Consider the following 15118-nt stretch of genomic DNA (forward strand, 5'->3'; position numbering starts at 1 on the left):
ACCGCCGGACAGCCAAGCGAAGCAAGTACTTGGTTATAGAAAAAGGTATCGATTACTCGCTTAACGCTGTTCAACACTGGCTGTGAAATTAACAGAAAATGTTTGGCATGTGCCAAACGCTGGCATTGTTTTCACTTTGAACAATGCGATACCATAATTTGCAGCACAACACACGCACACACACACACACGTGCACATATACGCACACTCTCTCGCAGATACTGCCATCTGTGCCCATATATCAGAACTACATATATGCAGTTTAAGTTGCTTGGCATTCGAGTTGGTATTATGATGCATGAGCCTTCCAACCCCCAGAGAGAGAAGCGAATGGCTTTTGTCAACGAAAAGGAGTCGACCGACTCGGGGTCGGTGGACGGTCGGTGGCAAAGGGATCAGGCAGGCGACGGCGGCAAGCATGCGATGATTAGATTCAGTTTCAATGGAAATTGAAATCAGAGACAAAAAGCAGCAGGGTTGCAAAAACTCAGCCAAAATGAATGATTTGCGTTGTTGTTTTCTGCTGTTTTTGGTGTTTCTGTTGCTCGTATTCGTATTCGTAGTACCCGGAGCATTAGAAGTGCTACGGCCAGTGATTCATAGTCCTTGTGCGAGATTTCCATCCAGCATGTTGTTTTTTTTTTTTTTTTTTTTTTTTTGTGCTGGTATTGGTTTGAATGCTGCATTAAGTACAACCACTAAACGTCAACCACCAACGTCAACGGCACACATTTATGAATGTGTGTGAAGAGCGTGTATATACACAGATTTGTCTGTGTGTGTGCTTGTAATATTCTTTCGCTGCCGAGATTAACACCAGGCAACACAGACGCCGGCAAGGCAAAAATTATAATCGTTTCGCAGCGCTGACGTAGCAGAGCAGCAGCGGCTTCAGCCAGCATCAGCAGCAGCAGCAGCAGCAGCAGCAGTGAAAATCGGAAAATCGTTATACGTTGAATATACTACCACAAAATCGCGGTCGGCAAAGGCATCAACGCTGCGCTGTTTTTGGCCGGCACCCGCAACTCCTGGCGACTCACACTCGCGCATCGAATCCGAGTCCTGCCACAGCATCAGCATCAGCAGCAGCAGCAGCCGCATTTTAATTTTATGGTGCGTGCGTTTTATTATACATATACATACATATAATTGTATATATATATGTATATACGTTTCGATTTCTTTTGCTATCGGCGCTCTCACTCTGACGCTCGTTGCGTTGCGTCTGTGGTGCTTTGTGGTTAATTTAAATAAATAATCCTTAAAGTGCGGCGTGTTATTACGGTCGTTGCACGCGAGCGTACGTACGCGTAAATAAAAGTAATAATTTATTTTCAAAAATAATTAATAACCAAAAATACTAAAAAAAAAAAATTAAAAAAATTGTTTCATATCTTTTGAATGTTTAATAAAACTGTTTTTTTTTCTCTTGTGTTTTATGAATTAAATTCAGTTTGTAATTTGTACAGTAACGGGTGAAAATTTGGCACTGAAGCGCCATCTGTGGAACATTTTCGGAAAGCTTTAAATCGTCAATATTGTTAATATATAATATATTGTAATAAATATAAAAATATAAAAACTGTTATTAATCAAGTTCGTTAACAATAAATAAATTTTAGACATCGTGCAAATGACAAGACATTGAAAAATTACTTATAATAATAATAAATTAATAAAAATAAAGAACATTATTTATTTATAAATAAATCCTTATTACTAAAAGTTTAATTTGTTAGTTTAAAAAATAAAATGAAACATGAAAAAGCATATAAAAAAATCAATGAACAACATATACATATATTTTTATTTTAAATTTTAAACAGAATATATTTTGAAAATACTTAATTTTTTTTAAATTACTAGTTAATTTAAAATAAATAATAATAAATAAATTTTAAGCAGCATATATTTTAAAAATACTTAATTTTTTTTTAAATTACTAGTTAATTTAAAATAAATAATAAAAAATGATTATCATATAATAAAAAAAAACAGTTTAGATTCATATAATTTCTTCATTCTCATATAATCTAAAAAAAAACTGACACAAGACGCCCTCTATGCTGAGCTTGAAGCAAACACCTGCTTGCTCAATCGTCCGCTAGGTGGCGTCACACCGATAGCAATTTCAACCCTATTCACAGTATACAACTATCGAGTGGACAACCCTATTATTACACATCTTCTGCCTGTTCAGCCTTAACGTTGTTTTTCGCACTCCGTGCTATTTACAGGGTATACGCTATAAATGGATCCCTCGAACTTGTCTTTCGGCTTTCCGGGACTGCCTGGTCATGGACATCTGCCCATACCGCCCACCGCCAATATGTTGGGCGCCCATGGACATCCTGCACCAACGGCCAGTCCACCGCAGAGCGTGCCCGGACGTCGCACGCCCCTTGGCTCCGTCGGGCTGGGCGGCTTCTATGCCCAGGGTCTGGGCATGACGCAGCAGAGCCTGACGCCCACGGATGAGAACAAGCCCGGACCGAGTGCACAGGACAAACCGCTGAGTCCCACGGCAGCAGCGATTGCGGCTATTAGTGGTGGCACCACGACGGCAGCCCTGTCAAGCATTGGAGGCGGCATGAGTGGCGGACCTGTTGGAGGCGGACCCAACGGGGGCAAGCAAAAGAATCGTCAAGGCAAGACGGTACGACTGAATATCAATGCACGGGAACGAAGGCGAATGCACGATTTGAACGATGCATTAGATGAGCTGCGCAGGTAAAAACTATTAAAAAACAAAACAACTAATTTCAAAGCAAATTAAAATAATAATTGATATTGACAGTTGGTTGAGTCTTCAAGCAATCGAATATTAGTGTGGTTGTTTGTTCGGGGGAATAAGCTGAACTTGAGTATCCACGGATAACATATAGATTGTTTGCTGATCAATTAATCAATGAGTTCAACAATGATTGGTGATCAATGCGCCAACTAAGCCGCAGGAGCTTTAGAAATGAAAGTGAAAATTGTTTGATTGACGATCCTCTTCAAACGTGTCAGCATTGATGAGATACGCCAAAGAGATTTGCATATATGTATATACGTCCAATTGAAGAATCGAATATCTTTAAACCTTGCAATTCCTCATTGCCAAATAGTGTCTCCAATTCAATTCGATTCTGTTTTGCTTCGCCTATTTGCTGAATCAGTCGAATCAGTCATGGGTTTGTCTTGATTTATACACAAACTAATACAGACACACATAGATTAGTATATATAATCCTGCTCTGCAGCAATCTTAGTCAGTTGCTCGATAGAAGGGCTAAGTACTATTCCTCGCTCTCTTTGGCCTGTCCTTCGCTCGGCAAGATCTTAAGTCTAAATAACTGATCCTGAGAGGTTGCTCTGCCTTTTACATCATCTGCAGCCCGATGTCGGGACAAGCTAGGAGTAAATGGTATCAATGGTATGCAATGCTATAGTGCTCGTCGGATTTTTTGGTCCTACTACAAGGAAGATAAAACTGGCAAAAGCTTTATATTTACCGGCTGCTCGAGTAGTACTAATCTTTTCGCCACTCAAGAAGAGTGCGAAAGAGCGTGCGCTTAAACAGTTGGAAAAATATAAATATTGTGATATGAATAAATGAAACTGTGGCGTGGCATTTGTATCTTTCGTGTGTAGCCTCTTAAAAGGAGTGAACAATGTTGAGCTGCCTTAATGACTGACAAGCTGACAGTATTTAGGCAGCGCCTTTATCTTTGATCTCCCGTCACTGTTTAATTGAACAGCCTCTTAAAGAGTTGGAGCATTGATCAGATTTGCGCAGATATATATCTGTATGTCTGTATGTATCTGTGTCCATATGAAGCGTGGGATAGTTTTAAGCCTTGCAATTCCTCACTGCCAAATAGTGTCTCCAATTCAATTCGATTCTGTTTTGCTTTGCCTATGTGCAGAATCAGCTATGGGTTCGACTTGATTTATACACAAACTAGTACAGACAAACATAGATTAGTATATATAGTTAGTTGTTGCTCGATAGAAGGGCTAAGTACTATCAAAAATGAGGTTCGCAGCTGCTCTTTTCCTATTTCTCGCTCTCCTTTGCCTGTCCTTCGCTCGGCGAGATCGTAAGTCTGAATAACTTATCCTAAGGGATAACACTGACTTTTACGTTGTCTGCAGGCAGATGTCTCGACAGGCCAGGAATGAATGGTAACAATGTTTGGATATGCTTTGCTGCTCCTAGTCCTGCTTGGTCCTACTATCAGAATAATGAAACATGTCTAAGCATTTTTTATACTGGCTGCTCGTGCAGTCGTAATGTATTCTTCAGTAAAATAAGTTGCTTGATGGCGTGCAAGTGGCGGCTAGGCTAAATTTGATAATATGAATAAGTCAGCTTGTTTTATGAATCAAAGGCGTGGCATTTGCTTCTTTCGTGCGCAGCTTCTTGAAAAGAGTGAGCAGTGTTGAGCTCCCTTAATGACCGACAATCTGACATATATGTCATACATATGATTTTCTTAAAAAGTGTCAGCATTGATGAGATACGCCAAAGAGATTTACATATATACAATTCCTCATTGCCAAATAGTGTCTCAAATTCAATTCGATTCTGTTTTGATTCGCCTATTTGCTGAATCAGTCGAATCACTCATGGGCTCGACTTGGTTTATACACAAACTAATGTAGACACAAATAGATCAGTATACAGTCCTACTCTGCAGCAATCTGAGTTAGTTGTTTTAAGTTAGTCTTTCGACAGAAGCACAATTGACAAAAATGAGGTTTGCAGCTGCTCTTTGCCTATTCGTCGCTCTCCTCAGCCTGTCATACGCTTGGAAACATCGCAAGTCTGAATAACTATTCCTGAGAGATTACACTAACTTTTACGTCGTCTGCAGGTAAATGTTTTGACAAGCCAGGAATAAATGGTATCAATGGCTCGCATTGCAGAGCTGCTCCTAGCACTACCTGGTCCTACTACAAGAAACATAGAAAATGCAAAAGCTTTGTTTATAATGGCTGCTCGAACAGTGAAAATGTATTCTTCAGTAAAACACTGTGTAAGAGGGTGTGCAAGTGGCTGCGAGGCTAAATTTGATAATATGAATAAATCAGCTTGTTTTATGAATCAGAGGCGTGGCATTTGCTTCTTTCGTGCGGAGCTTCTTGAAAAGAGTGAGCAGTGTTGAGCTCCCTTAATGCCTGACAATCTGACATATATGTCATCTATGACCCTGTATCTTTGATCTTTGATCTTCCGTCACTGTTTGGCTAAAGATCCTTTTAAAAAGTGTCAGCATTGATGAGATACGCCAAAGAGATTTGCATATATGTATATACGTCCACTTGAAACCTTGCAATTCCTCATTGCCAAATAGTGTCTCCAATTCAATTCGATTCTGTTTTGCTTCGCCTATTTGCCGAATCAGTCGAATCAGTCATGGGTTTGTTTTGATTTATACACAAACTAATACATACACACATAGATTAGTATATATAATCCTGCTCTGTAGCAATCGGAGTTAGTTGCTCGATAGAAGGGCTAAGTACTATCAAAAATGAGGTTCGCAGATGGTCAGCTCCTGCTGGTATCCTACTACCGGGAGAAGAAAACATGCAAAAGCTTTGAATTTACTGGCTGCTCGAGCAGTTAAAATGTTCTTATGACCAAAGAAGAGTGCGAGTTGGCGTGCATTAGGCTGTGAGCGTAAATTTGATAATACTCTTGATACTGAAATTTTACGCGGAAGCCTAAGAGTTGATTATTGTTAATAAAAAATCAATAAGTTTCGTTGCTTGAAAATGAAATTTAAGTCAGATATTTGATTTCTTATCTCTTTGCAGTGTTATACCCTATGCTCACTCACCGTCAGTCCGGAAACTCTCGAAAATTGCGACCTTGCTGCTGGCCAAGAACTATATATTGATGCAGCAGAATGCACTGGAGGAGCTACGCAGGTAAGTAAACCCTATGCAAAACTTGACAAGCACATTCATTCTCACCTTATTTCTTAGGCTGTTGGCGTACATACAGAGCACTACGGGCGCTGCTCCCTTGGACTTGGGAGCCTTTCCGGCAGCGGCCAAATTGCAAGCGCTTCTCCAAGGACCACATAATGAGCCGCCCACAAGCAGTAGCAGCAGCTAAGGAGAGAGAGGGAAAGAGAGGCAGAGTGAGAGCGAGAATGAGAAGCAATACGTCTACATTTAAGTCAATTGATGAGCCAAATATTTGTGTACTAGTCAAGCAAGAGGTTGAGCATCTGTTAAGTGATATTTAGTTCTTTTATAAGCATTTCATTTATGCATTTATATATATGATGTCAGGTAGATTGTAAGTTGAAAATAATCAGTATGAGCAATAAAAAAATTATAGAAAAAACAAATAGTTTTGCTCCACGCATTATCTAATAGAACACATTTGGTATGACGAAAGTTGTGTATATGTATGTACATATACATATAAACTGTGTATACAATTTTAAAATAATTTCCTATGTTAAATTACTATTTAATATTTGTATGTACATTTGCCGGGCTTTTTTTTTTTTTTTTCATATTGAGGGCTTCTGTAATCGCGATGATTTCAGCTGAAAAAACTGTTGAGTAGAATGCTATTAAGCCTGATTTTATTATGTTGTGTTCGTTCGTTATGAGTAAGATGTGATTTTGTTTATTTGGGAGCCGTCTGTGAATATGGTTTTGTATTTTTTGCTGTCGTCAAGGATTTGCTTAAATAATTTGTTGTATATGGGAGGAGAAGTTGAGGTCTTTAGATACTTTCTGAGAGAGGAACCCGTTAATTGAGTGTTTAGGTGCCATGGTGGGGTATATATTATTGGGATAATGTTTGTGTGGGATATCAAAGACTTTGGCAGTGCTGATGATTCTGTCATTGTTAATTGGTATTTAACTGTATTATGTTTATAGTTTTTATACTCATTCACGAAAGTGAAATGAGTATATTGGTTTTGTGCAATGTCCGTCTTGCTGTCCGTCCATCTGTCCGTATGAACGCAATCGATTTCGGCGCTATTGAAGCTAGAGACTTGAAATTTGGAACACATACTCGTGCATATCTCCGATTTCAAAAGTGTCAAATTTAGATAGTTGAGTTACTGGTAACCTTCTTTATCGATTCCCTAAAAATAATTTTTATGTCTCTTTGGGGCCGTGGCACATCGAAAAATACCCTGTAATTTTCACATTTTTTGAGCGCAAGAATTCAAATTTTGCATTTAGGTTTCCGGTTGCTCGGTCTAAGAACTGGGGAGTCTACGGCCACTAGGGGCGTAGCAATCGGCATTTAAATCCGTCAGCAATTAACAAAAAAGAGTTTTCCGCAGGATTTGAACTCGCTCCCAAGCCAAATAGCATGTTTGTCAAAATAACTAAAATAAAGATCGCCGGCGCTTATGCTTATATGCTTATGTATAAATTATATATGTAATTTGATGATCCTAGCTGCAATGATGATAGCAATAGCTATAGATGATTTTCCAATTTTAATGGGATCATGCCCTGTTTTTTGTTGCGCACTAGACTTGAAAATTGCACTATATACTCTGAATGAGTATTCTGCAATTGGTATCGCCCGGCTGCAACGTTCTTACTTGTTTATTATGTTGATGATTGGGGAGTTGCGTGAGTTTATTAGTGATTCGCAGAGTTTAGCTGTGGCAATTTGATTTCGTATGTGTAGTGGGGGTATCTGGGCTTCGTGTAACATATTGTTGCCAGGAGTGAAACCGAAATTAATTGTATGCAAAATAGTGTTAAACAAGTAAAAAAGCTGTAGTCGTGACTGCTCGACTACGAGATCCCCTGAACGCTTCGAGCAGCTGATATTTTAATAATTCTTTGCGTCTTTCTGCTTACACAAGAAATACACACACACACACACTCACTAACACATATAGGCACGCACGCAGTGTCTGCTTACTATGGGAAGTTAATTGGCTGATAACTTTTCTTGTGGATGTACTTTCTTCATGAAACTTTCAGATCGTGATCATAACAACAATCCATACAAAAGTATGGATGACGGGGAGTAACTTATTCTGAGAGATAACAGTATCTCAGATATACATGTATGTATCTGTGTCCATATGAAGCGTGGGATAGTTTTAAACCTTCCTCACTACCAAATAGTGTCTCAAATTCAATTCGATTCTGTTTTGCTTCGCCTATGTGCTGAATCAGTCATGGGTTCGAGTTGATTTATACACAAACTAATACAGACAAGCATAGATTAGTATATATATAGTATATTCCTGCTCTGCAGCAATCGGAGTTAGTTGTTTTGAGTTAGTCTTTCGACCGAAACATTAAAAATTATCAAAAATGAGGTTCGCAGCTGCACTTTGCTGTTAAGTGATATTTAGTTCTTTTACAAGCATTTCATTTATGCATTTATATACATATATGATGTCAGTGTAGATTGATAGTCGAAAATAATCAGTATGAGCAATAAAAAAACAAGTAAGAAAGCTCTAGTCAAAACTGCTCGACTAGGAGATCCCCTAAACCATTCTTGCAACTGATATTTCAATAATTCGGACTACACACACACGCATGCATAAACACGCATTGGCTTTAGTGGTGGCTTATTATGGGAACTTAACTGTTTCATATCTTTTCTTCTCGATGAACGATCTTCATAAAACTTTTAGATTATAGTTATTACATAAATATGCATGTATTTGCCAAGCCTCTAGTATTTGAAATACGCCTTTTAAAAAGGTGTTGGTGAGGGGTTGAATATAGGAGTGGGGGATAAAGTTTAACCAAAAATGAAATTGTATAAAATGTATACAATAAAAACTTGGAAACTGTAGCTTTAAAGATGTAGGAGATATAATTTCATAACTAATTTCCGATAAGGTTTTTATTGATAAAAAAATAACGGGATGAGTTATCGATTTTTGGTGATAAACTCGATATCCGCGCTATATATACGGACATTTGAAAAAAAAAAATAGCTCTTATATCTTCTAAAATCGACGCGTTCAATCTACGGACAGACGGACGGACAGTCAGACGGACAGGGCCAAATCGACTCAGCTCGTCGCAATGATCAAGAATATACATATATACTTTGTGGGGTCTGCCACGCCTCTTTCTGCCTGTTACATAAATTTCAATAAAATTATAATACCCTGATTTAACATTTTCAATGGGTTCAGAGTATAAAAATGCTTAACTGGTCAGTTTTAAAATTTTTCTGTTGATCGTTATGCGAAACTTATTTTCCCCAAAAAAGGTGTTCGTTAACAGAGTATCCACTGTACATTTATTATTAATGTACAATTTCTAAGGAATTGCCTCTCGATGATGATCACAATATCAAAATTTCCCATATATAAAATGAAGTAACTAATATTATTATTAAGCAGCATATCGATTACCATTGACCACAACTTAGATGTACAAGCAGCTTGGTAGTAAAAACCCCCAGCATGACAATAAATGGATATTAATCATGGAGCACTTTATCAAGTGGGCTTTGAAATTCATAAATATGTAAATGGCAATTTATAATATAATAAACTATAAACATATAATCTTTATCAGAAAGACGACTAAATACTTGAAAGGCTGAATACCCAGTATTTACCAGTAATGCAAATAGATACTTTATATATTCTAGATTATATGCAATATAGTTTTTGAAAAACAATGACAGTGGCTGCAAAAAAAAGACGTTTTCCTAAATTTTGTTTATAGCTGATGGATTCGTAAATGAGCACACAAAAATTTATTCCATTCTATTTAAAGCAGTTATATGTAGTTCAATCATTGTATAAACTTCCCTCTTAGTGAATCGCCTTTTCGCATACGCCAAGTCTAAAATTGCAACATCATTGTTTTTTTTCATTTTCATTAAAAAATAATAAACATTTAATAACACTCAATATTTAGATGCAAGACAAACACACTTAAGAACGAATAGTTTAAATAGCAAGGTAATAATAATAAGTAATAATGAAGTAATAATGAACTTGCTATTATCAAGTCTATAAATGGAATAGAAACAATCCATCAAATCTAATAAGATGAGAATACTCTAGATGCGAAATAAATATAAATATATTATAGAAATGCTAAAGCATCGGACGGCAAGCTATTGGGATGCCTTCCCCTGCCAATCAATCCGGTATGCCCGAGGACAGGACCTTGTTCTGGCCCGTGCGAAAGATGCATTGATCCGGCGGCAGCTCACCGATCAGGAACTGACGCATTTGCTCTACAGCGTGGCGTGAGTGTCCGGTGCCGTGGAAGGCAATAGTCGCATCTCTTCCGGCATGGTCCATGATGACGTCATCGCCGCCAGGATGCTCGCGCAGAAAGTGCGTCACATCGTAGACCCGATCGTAGATAACAATCCAGCAATCGTCGAAGCTATCATGATGTGCCACCTCCTCCAGCGTTATCTCCGGCACAGCCAACTGCAAGTCGATCTTCGCCTTGGCCTTCTCTACTAGAATCGCATCGCTGGCATCCGATTTGTTGATGCCCAGCGAGCCAATGCGCAGCGTTTGCAGCAGATTTGTCAGTGCGAATGCCATTTGGTTCCGGTAATTGACTCTTACAAATGCAACTGGACGAGGTTGTCTCAACTTTCACTTTTTATTTTGTGTGCAAGACGTGTCTTTATATAGTTTAGCTTTTTATTATTATTATATTATGCTCTTATCGCAACGGCGTCACCCGTGTGCCAATTGGAGCGTCAACTAGTCGTGTTCTCTCTCTCTCTCTCTCTCACTCTCTCTCTTTTTGACTCTGTCAATCTGTCTGATCTTTGGCTTCTTTTGGGCTTGGCTGTTGGACCGGTCCGGTATTTGGTTGTGCCTCGTGTGGCTACTGGCAATCGAGTGTCGATCGCGGCATCAGCCGTAATCGCTTTATAACCGACAACACGTGAATTTCGAGCTGAAGCTCTAGCTCGCTACGAGCGCTGATAAGGTTTCCAGCGACCGACCACGAGCCACAGCTACAGCCAACGAACGGGCGGCTAGACAAATTGTTACATACTCATACGAATATATATTTCGACTATCAAATTTATAAAACTTGTGCAATTATCAGCTCACGATGCGATGTGCGTGAAAGTATTGCTGAGAGAGCGCAGCATAACATTTGATACCCTCTAAAGGGAAAGGAGGAGAGAAATATGAGTGAGTAAGCTCTGTGAAGATTTACATAAGCTAACTAAGAACTTTCTAGAGGAAATATAATAAAAATAATTATTATATATTTGCTTATTATATATGCTCAATAGTTCAGCTCAAAGAAGAGACTGATATGAAGTACTTTGACGTACGCGTGGTAAGCCTAATATAAGAAATGTTTAAACTGAGATAATTATAAAATAATTTGATGAAATTCGCGTAGCTGAGCTGCTGAGCAAAATAAAACAAACTAGGAAAAAAAAATAAAAACATTAATTTCCGACACAATCGAAACCTGTTAATAAACAAATTCTTTAATCTCTGAAGATTGTGGGAATTAAAAAAAAACAAGTAAGAGGACTCTAGTCGAGACTGCTCGACTAGGAGATACCCTAAACCCTCTAATCTGATATTCACTCTGCACTTCTTTTCGGCACACATACATACACACGCACGTATTAGAACGCGCTCTGCTAACTGCGCAGTAAGCAGCGACTGCGCTTGGGCTGCGCTGTAGTGTGGGCAACATTATAAGAATTTCTTTGTTGAATAATTTAATTTCTAGATGTACAATCCTAATGAAACTTTCAGAACATAATCATAATGTTCAAATGTATGTACATTCCAAAGCACAAGTCTCTAGTACTTGAAATACGTCTTTTAAAAAGGTGAGGGTGAGGGGGAGGATATAAGGGTGGGGGGAAAATTACAACAAAAATCGAAATTATATAAAATATATATAAGTCTACATTTAAAATTTGGAAGCTCTAGCTCTAAAGGTGTAGGAGATATAATTAAATAACTAGCATTCGATAAGGTTTTTGATCGATAATAAAATATCGGGAGTAGTTATCGATATTTAAAGAAAAACTTGATATGCGCGTGATATACACGGACCTAGGAAAAAAAATTTCAAGTCTCTAGCTCTTATATCTTCTGAAATCGACGCGTTCATACATACGGACGGACGGACGGACGGACGGACGGACGGACGGACGGACGGACAGACAGACGGACAGGGCCAAATCGACTTAGCTCGTCGCCCTGATCAAGAATATATATACTTTGTGGGGTCTGCCACGCCTCCTTCTGCCTGTTACATACTTTTAACAAAACCATTATACCCTGATTTCCCATTTTCAATGGGTTCAGGGTATAAAAATAATAATAATAATAACAATAATAATATATGAAATACGACATACAGAGGTAAATACTTATGTAGATTCGCTCTTTTGAGCTAAATTGCCCAACTAAACTTTCAATTCAACAAAAGTAAATCAAGGTATTTTAAAAGTAAAATTTATTTCCAGCAAAAATAAATAAATAAATAAATAAAAATAATCAGTTTGTAATCATGCAATATATACAGCGATTGTGTATCACTTCATGATTTACAGACAACTAACGATCGACTCAATTAATTAATTGCGAGCTATTAAAAGCGTATTCAAATGCTTTACGCTTTATTTATTGCTTACTTTATTGAGACATGTATGTATATATGTAAACAAATATATTTATATTAATACATATGTATAAATAATATAGCACCGTTTGTGTTTACAATTTGTGCTTGCAATTAATACAGCAATACAATACAAATACATATATTCATATTAAAAAAAAAAAAAAAAAAAAAAAAAAGTAAATAAAATAAAATAATAAAATAAAATAAAATGAAACAATAATAATATTTTTGTGCTCAAATTTCAATAGATATACGTATATATATTATCATTATATATGTATATATATATATATATATATATATATATATATATATATCACAATTTGTATATTTTCCTGCAATTTATATTTTATTTTATTTTATTTTTGATAAATTGTAACCAATTATTTTTCGTACAGATATTTCAAGCAAAAACAAAAAAAATATAATATTAAAAATATATATTTTCTAAAGCCCTTTACACTAGCTTACGAAATGAATGGGCTAACCATAGTTGGCCGTTAGTAAAGATAAAGAATTCCGATTTGAAACATAGTACTTGGTAGTCTCGTCTTACAACTTTGGATACGCCTACTTGGTGCGTGCTCAATCATAAAAATTATATCACACATAGCTTCTATTCATGATGTTAGAGATTTTAGAATCCAAGACCAAAGAAAAAACATGGTATTAGATATATATATATATATATATATATACCCATTGAGAGTATGGAATATCGGCTTTATCGGCTGAGTGCTATATCAAGATTATCACTATATAATTCTTATTTATTTTCAGCTTTGATCGAATCACCCTAAGGGTCTATCATTCATTTAAATTGTGACGTCCATTGAAATCAGCAATTTTTAAGCTCAAGGCAGATTTATTGGGATTATTTAAATTTGTGCGTGTCATGCTTTATATAATATAAAAGAAAGTCCAAAAATTTCAGTATATTGATTAAGTTGAATTATCAATGAAGCGTTTTTATCAACAACAATGACTGCTAGAGCTTAAGTTCTGCTCAAAACTAATTCGAGTCTCGAACCCGGATTTAATATAATATTTGATTTCATTTAGTATGAAAAGTAAATGTATATGGTAATGTATCTTTAAATGAGAGTATCTATCAATTTAAGGAAGGCGAAACATTTTGAGACTAAAGTTACAGTTAAAGTATTGATCGGCTTGAGCATTAAATATTATAATACATACTTTTGCAAAATATTATTATATTACAACGCAATTTAGCATCAAAATGAATAATAATAACAATAATTAGCACAAATATTTGTGATTAAAAATTGTAGTGAGAAAAAAAAAACCATACAAAATTTCCCACTGAATCCCATTGCTGATAGTGTGAGAACTTTGTCAACATGTTAGGTCTTGTTGTCTTCGAAAAACTAAGTCAATGTTAAGATCAATTGATGCTTTGGCTTAGTCACACAAACCACATAACCACAAAAGTCAGATGCGTAATTCTTAGTCGTATTACGTTTGCGTTTCATCAAACTGGGTTACGCGGCTTGACTCTGCTTTGGAGGTCGACACGAGCATGTGTTTGCCAACCGCAATCCATATCATGTTTCGTAGTTGAACTTGAGATAATATAAAGCCAACTTAGCGCTAATTAAGCACTTTGAAAAAAAAATGTTTTCTATCAGCTGAAATGTATTTTGGTGTATATTACGAATGGGAAAACGATTGAGTGTAGAAAATGTTTTAAGCTTTCGGGAACACGCGTGCCATAAAGTCGCTTCAATCGAAGGTAATTGACTGTGAAATACTCTGTGATTGTTGGCTATTTCATCCACATGCAATAGGAGCTATTTTTCTAATTTGCAGGGTATGCGTGGTCGAAGTATAGCTATACTTTGCTCTTATCTATTGCCAACTTATTATCAAATTTAAGTGCAATTGTACGACTGATATTATGATTGACCGAAAGCAGCCGTAATCGCATATCAAGTTCATTGTCATTTAAAAAACAATAACAACAATAGAAGTCATAGCGAAAATGTACGGTCAAGAAAAAAATATTTTAAAAACATTTATTCTTTATCAATTAATCATGAATGAACTGACAATTTTTATTATATTTCTTAGTATCTATATTTAAATTTGTTGATTAAAAAGCACAATATAATTATGAATGTTTTTTTTTTTTTTTTTTTTTTTTTTTTTTTTTTTTTGTGCACTTATATATAATATAATACATTTTGATTTTGTAATAATAATTAGTAAAATTTTATATATAATATTAGAATATTCAATTGAATTAACTTATATAAATTTATTTATGTATTTAGTTCCATCTATATTAATATAAAATTCTGTTATTCATTCAACTTATCAGTTTTATTAATATAAAATTCAATTAACATTTTGTGCCCATGTGGCAACGCCAAAATTAACTGTACTTCACTGAGCTTTTGCTGTGCTTTTGCCTGCCAGCCGCTGACATTGAGCAACAATTGTCTTGACCATGAGCGAGCGACAGCTGTTGATTATGCGAAAAGCTTTGCCT

General features: G+C 36.3%; 2 protein-coding genes and 1 long non-coding RNA gene across 4 annotated transcripts; 2 read left to right on the forward strand and 1 right to left on the reverse strand.

Annotated features, from left to right (window-relative positions):
- Nucleotides 1-875: 875 nt before the first annotated feature.
- LOC6577505 (class E basic helix-loop-helix protein 22) lies at nt 876-6350 on the forward strand. Of its 2 annotated transcripts, none has more exons than XM_015165703.3 (4): nt 876-1113; nt 2238-2730; nt 5809-5922; nt 5980-6350. In XM_015165703.3, the coding sequence occupies exons 2-4, from the start codon at nt 2252-2254 to the stop codon at nt 6110-6112; spliced, it is 726 nt and encodes a 241-aa protein (XP_015021189.1). In that variant the 5' UTR covers nt 876-1113; nt 2238-2251; the 3' UTR covers nt 6113-6350. The 2 variants fall into 2 exon arrangements, with proteins under 2 accessions (XP_015021189.1, XP_015021190.1); XM_015165704.3 differs by lacking the exon at nt 876-1113 and adding an exon at nt 1172-1320.
- LOC116803944 lies at nt 3239-4370 on the forward strand. The gene is made up of 2 exons (XR_004363975.2): nt 3239-4085; nt 4141-4370. It is a non-coding gene; the product is annotated as an uncharacterized LOC116803944 (long non-coding RNA).
- Nucleotides 6351-9798: 3448 nt separating the features above from the next.
- Nucleotides 9799-10902, reverse strand: LOC6577506 (cytochrome b5). The gene has a single exon (XM_002003435.4). It carries the CDS (start codon nt 10530-10532, stop codon nt 10113-10115), a length of 420 nt encoding a protein of 139 aa, XP_002003471.1. The 5' UTR covers nt 10533-10902; the 3' UTR covers nt 9799-10112.
- Between the last annotated feature and the right edge of the window lie 4216 nt (nt 10903-15118).

This window comes from Drosophila mojavensis, unplaced genomic scaffold, assembly GCF_018153725.1.
Source record: "Drosophila mojavensis isolate 15081-1352.22 unplaced genomic scaffold, ASM1815372v1 contig_36, whole genome shotgun sequence".
Lineage (NCBI taxonomy): Eukaryota > Metazoa > Arthropoda > Insecta > Diptera > Drosophilidae > Drosophila > Drosophila mojavensis.

Bases quoted from the DNA above. Each gene is read 5' to 3' on its own strand.
- LOC6577505 (XM_015165703.3), top strand. From the start codon at position 2,252: ATGGATCCCTCGAACTTGTCTTTCGGCTTTCCGGGACTGCCTGGTCAT. The intron at 2,731-5,808 runs GTAAAAACTATT...ATCTCTTTGCAG, and splicing joins GCATTAGATGAGCTGCGCAG to TGTTATACCCTATGCTCACT. The intron at 5,923-5,979 runs GTAAGTAAACCC...CTTATTTCTTAG, and splicing joins GCACTGGAGGAGCTACGCAG to GCTGTTGGCGTACATACAGA.
- LOC6577506 (XM_002003435.4), bottom strand. From the start codon at position 10,532: ATGGCATTCGCACTGACAAATCTGCTGCAAACGCTGCGCATTGGCTCG.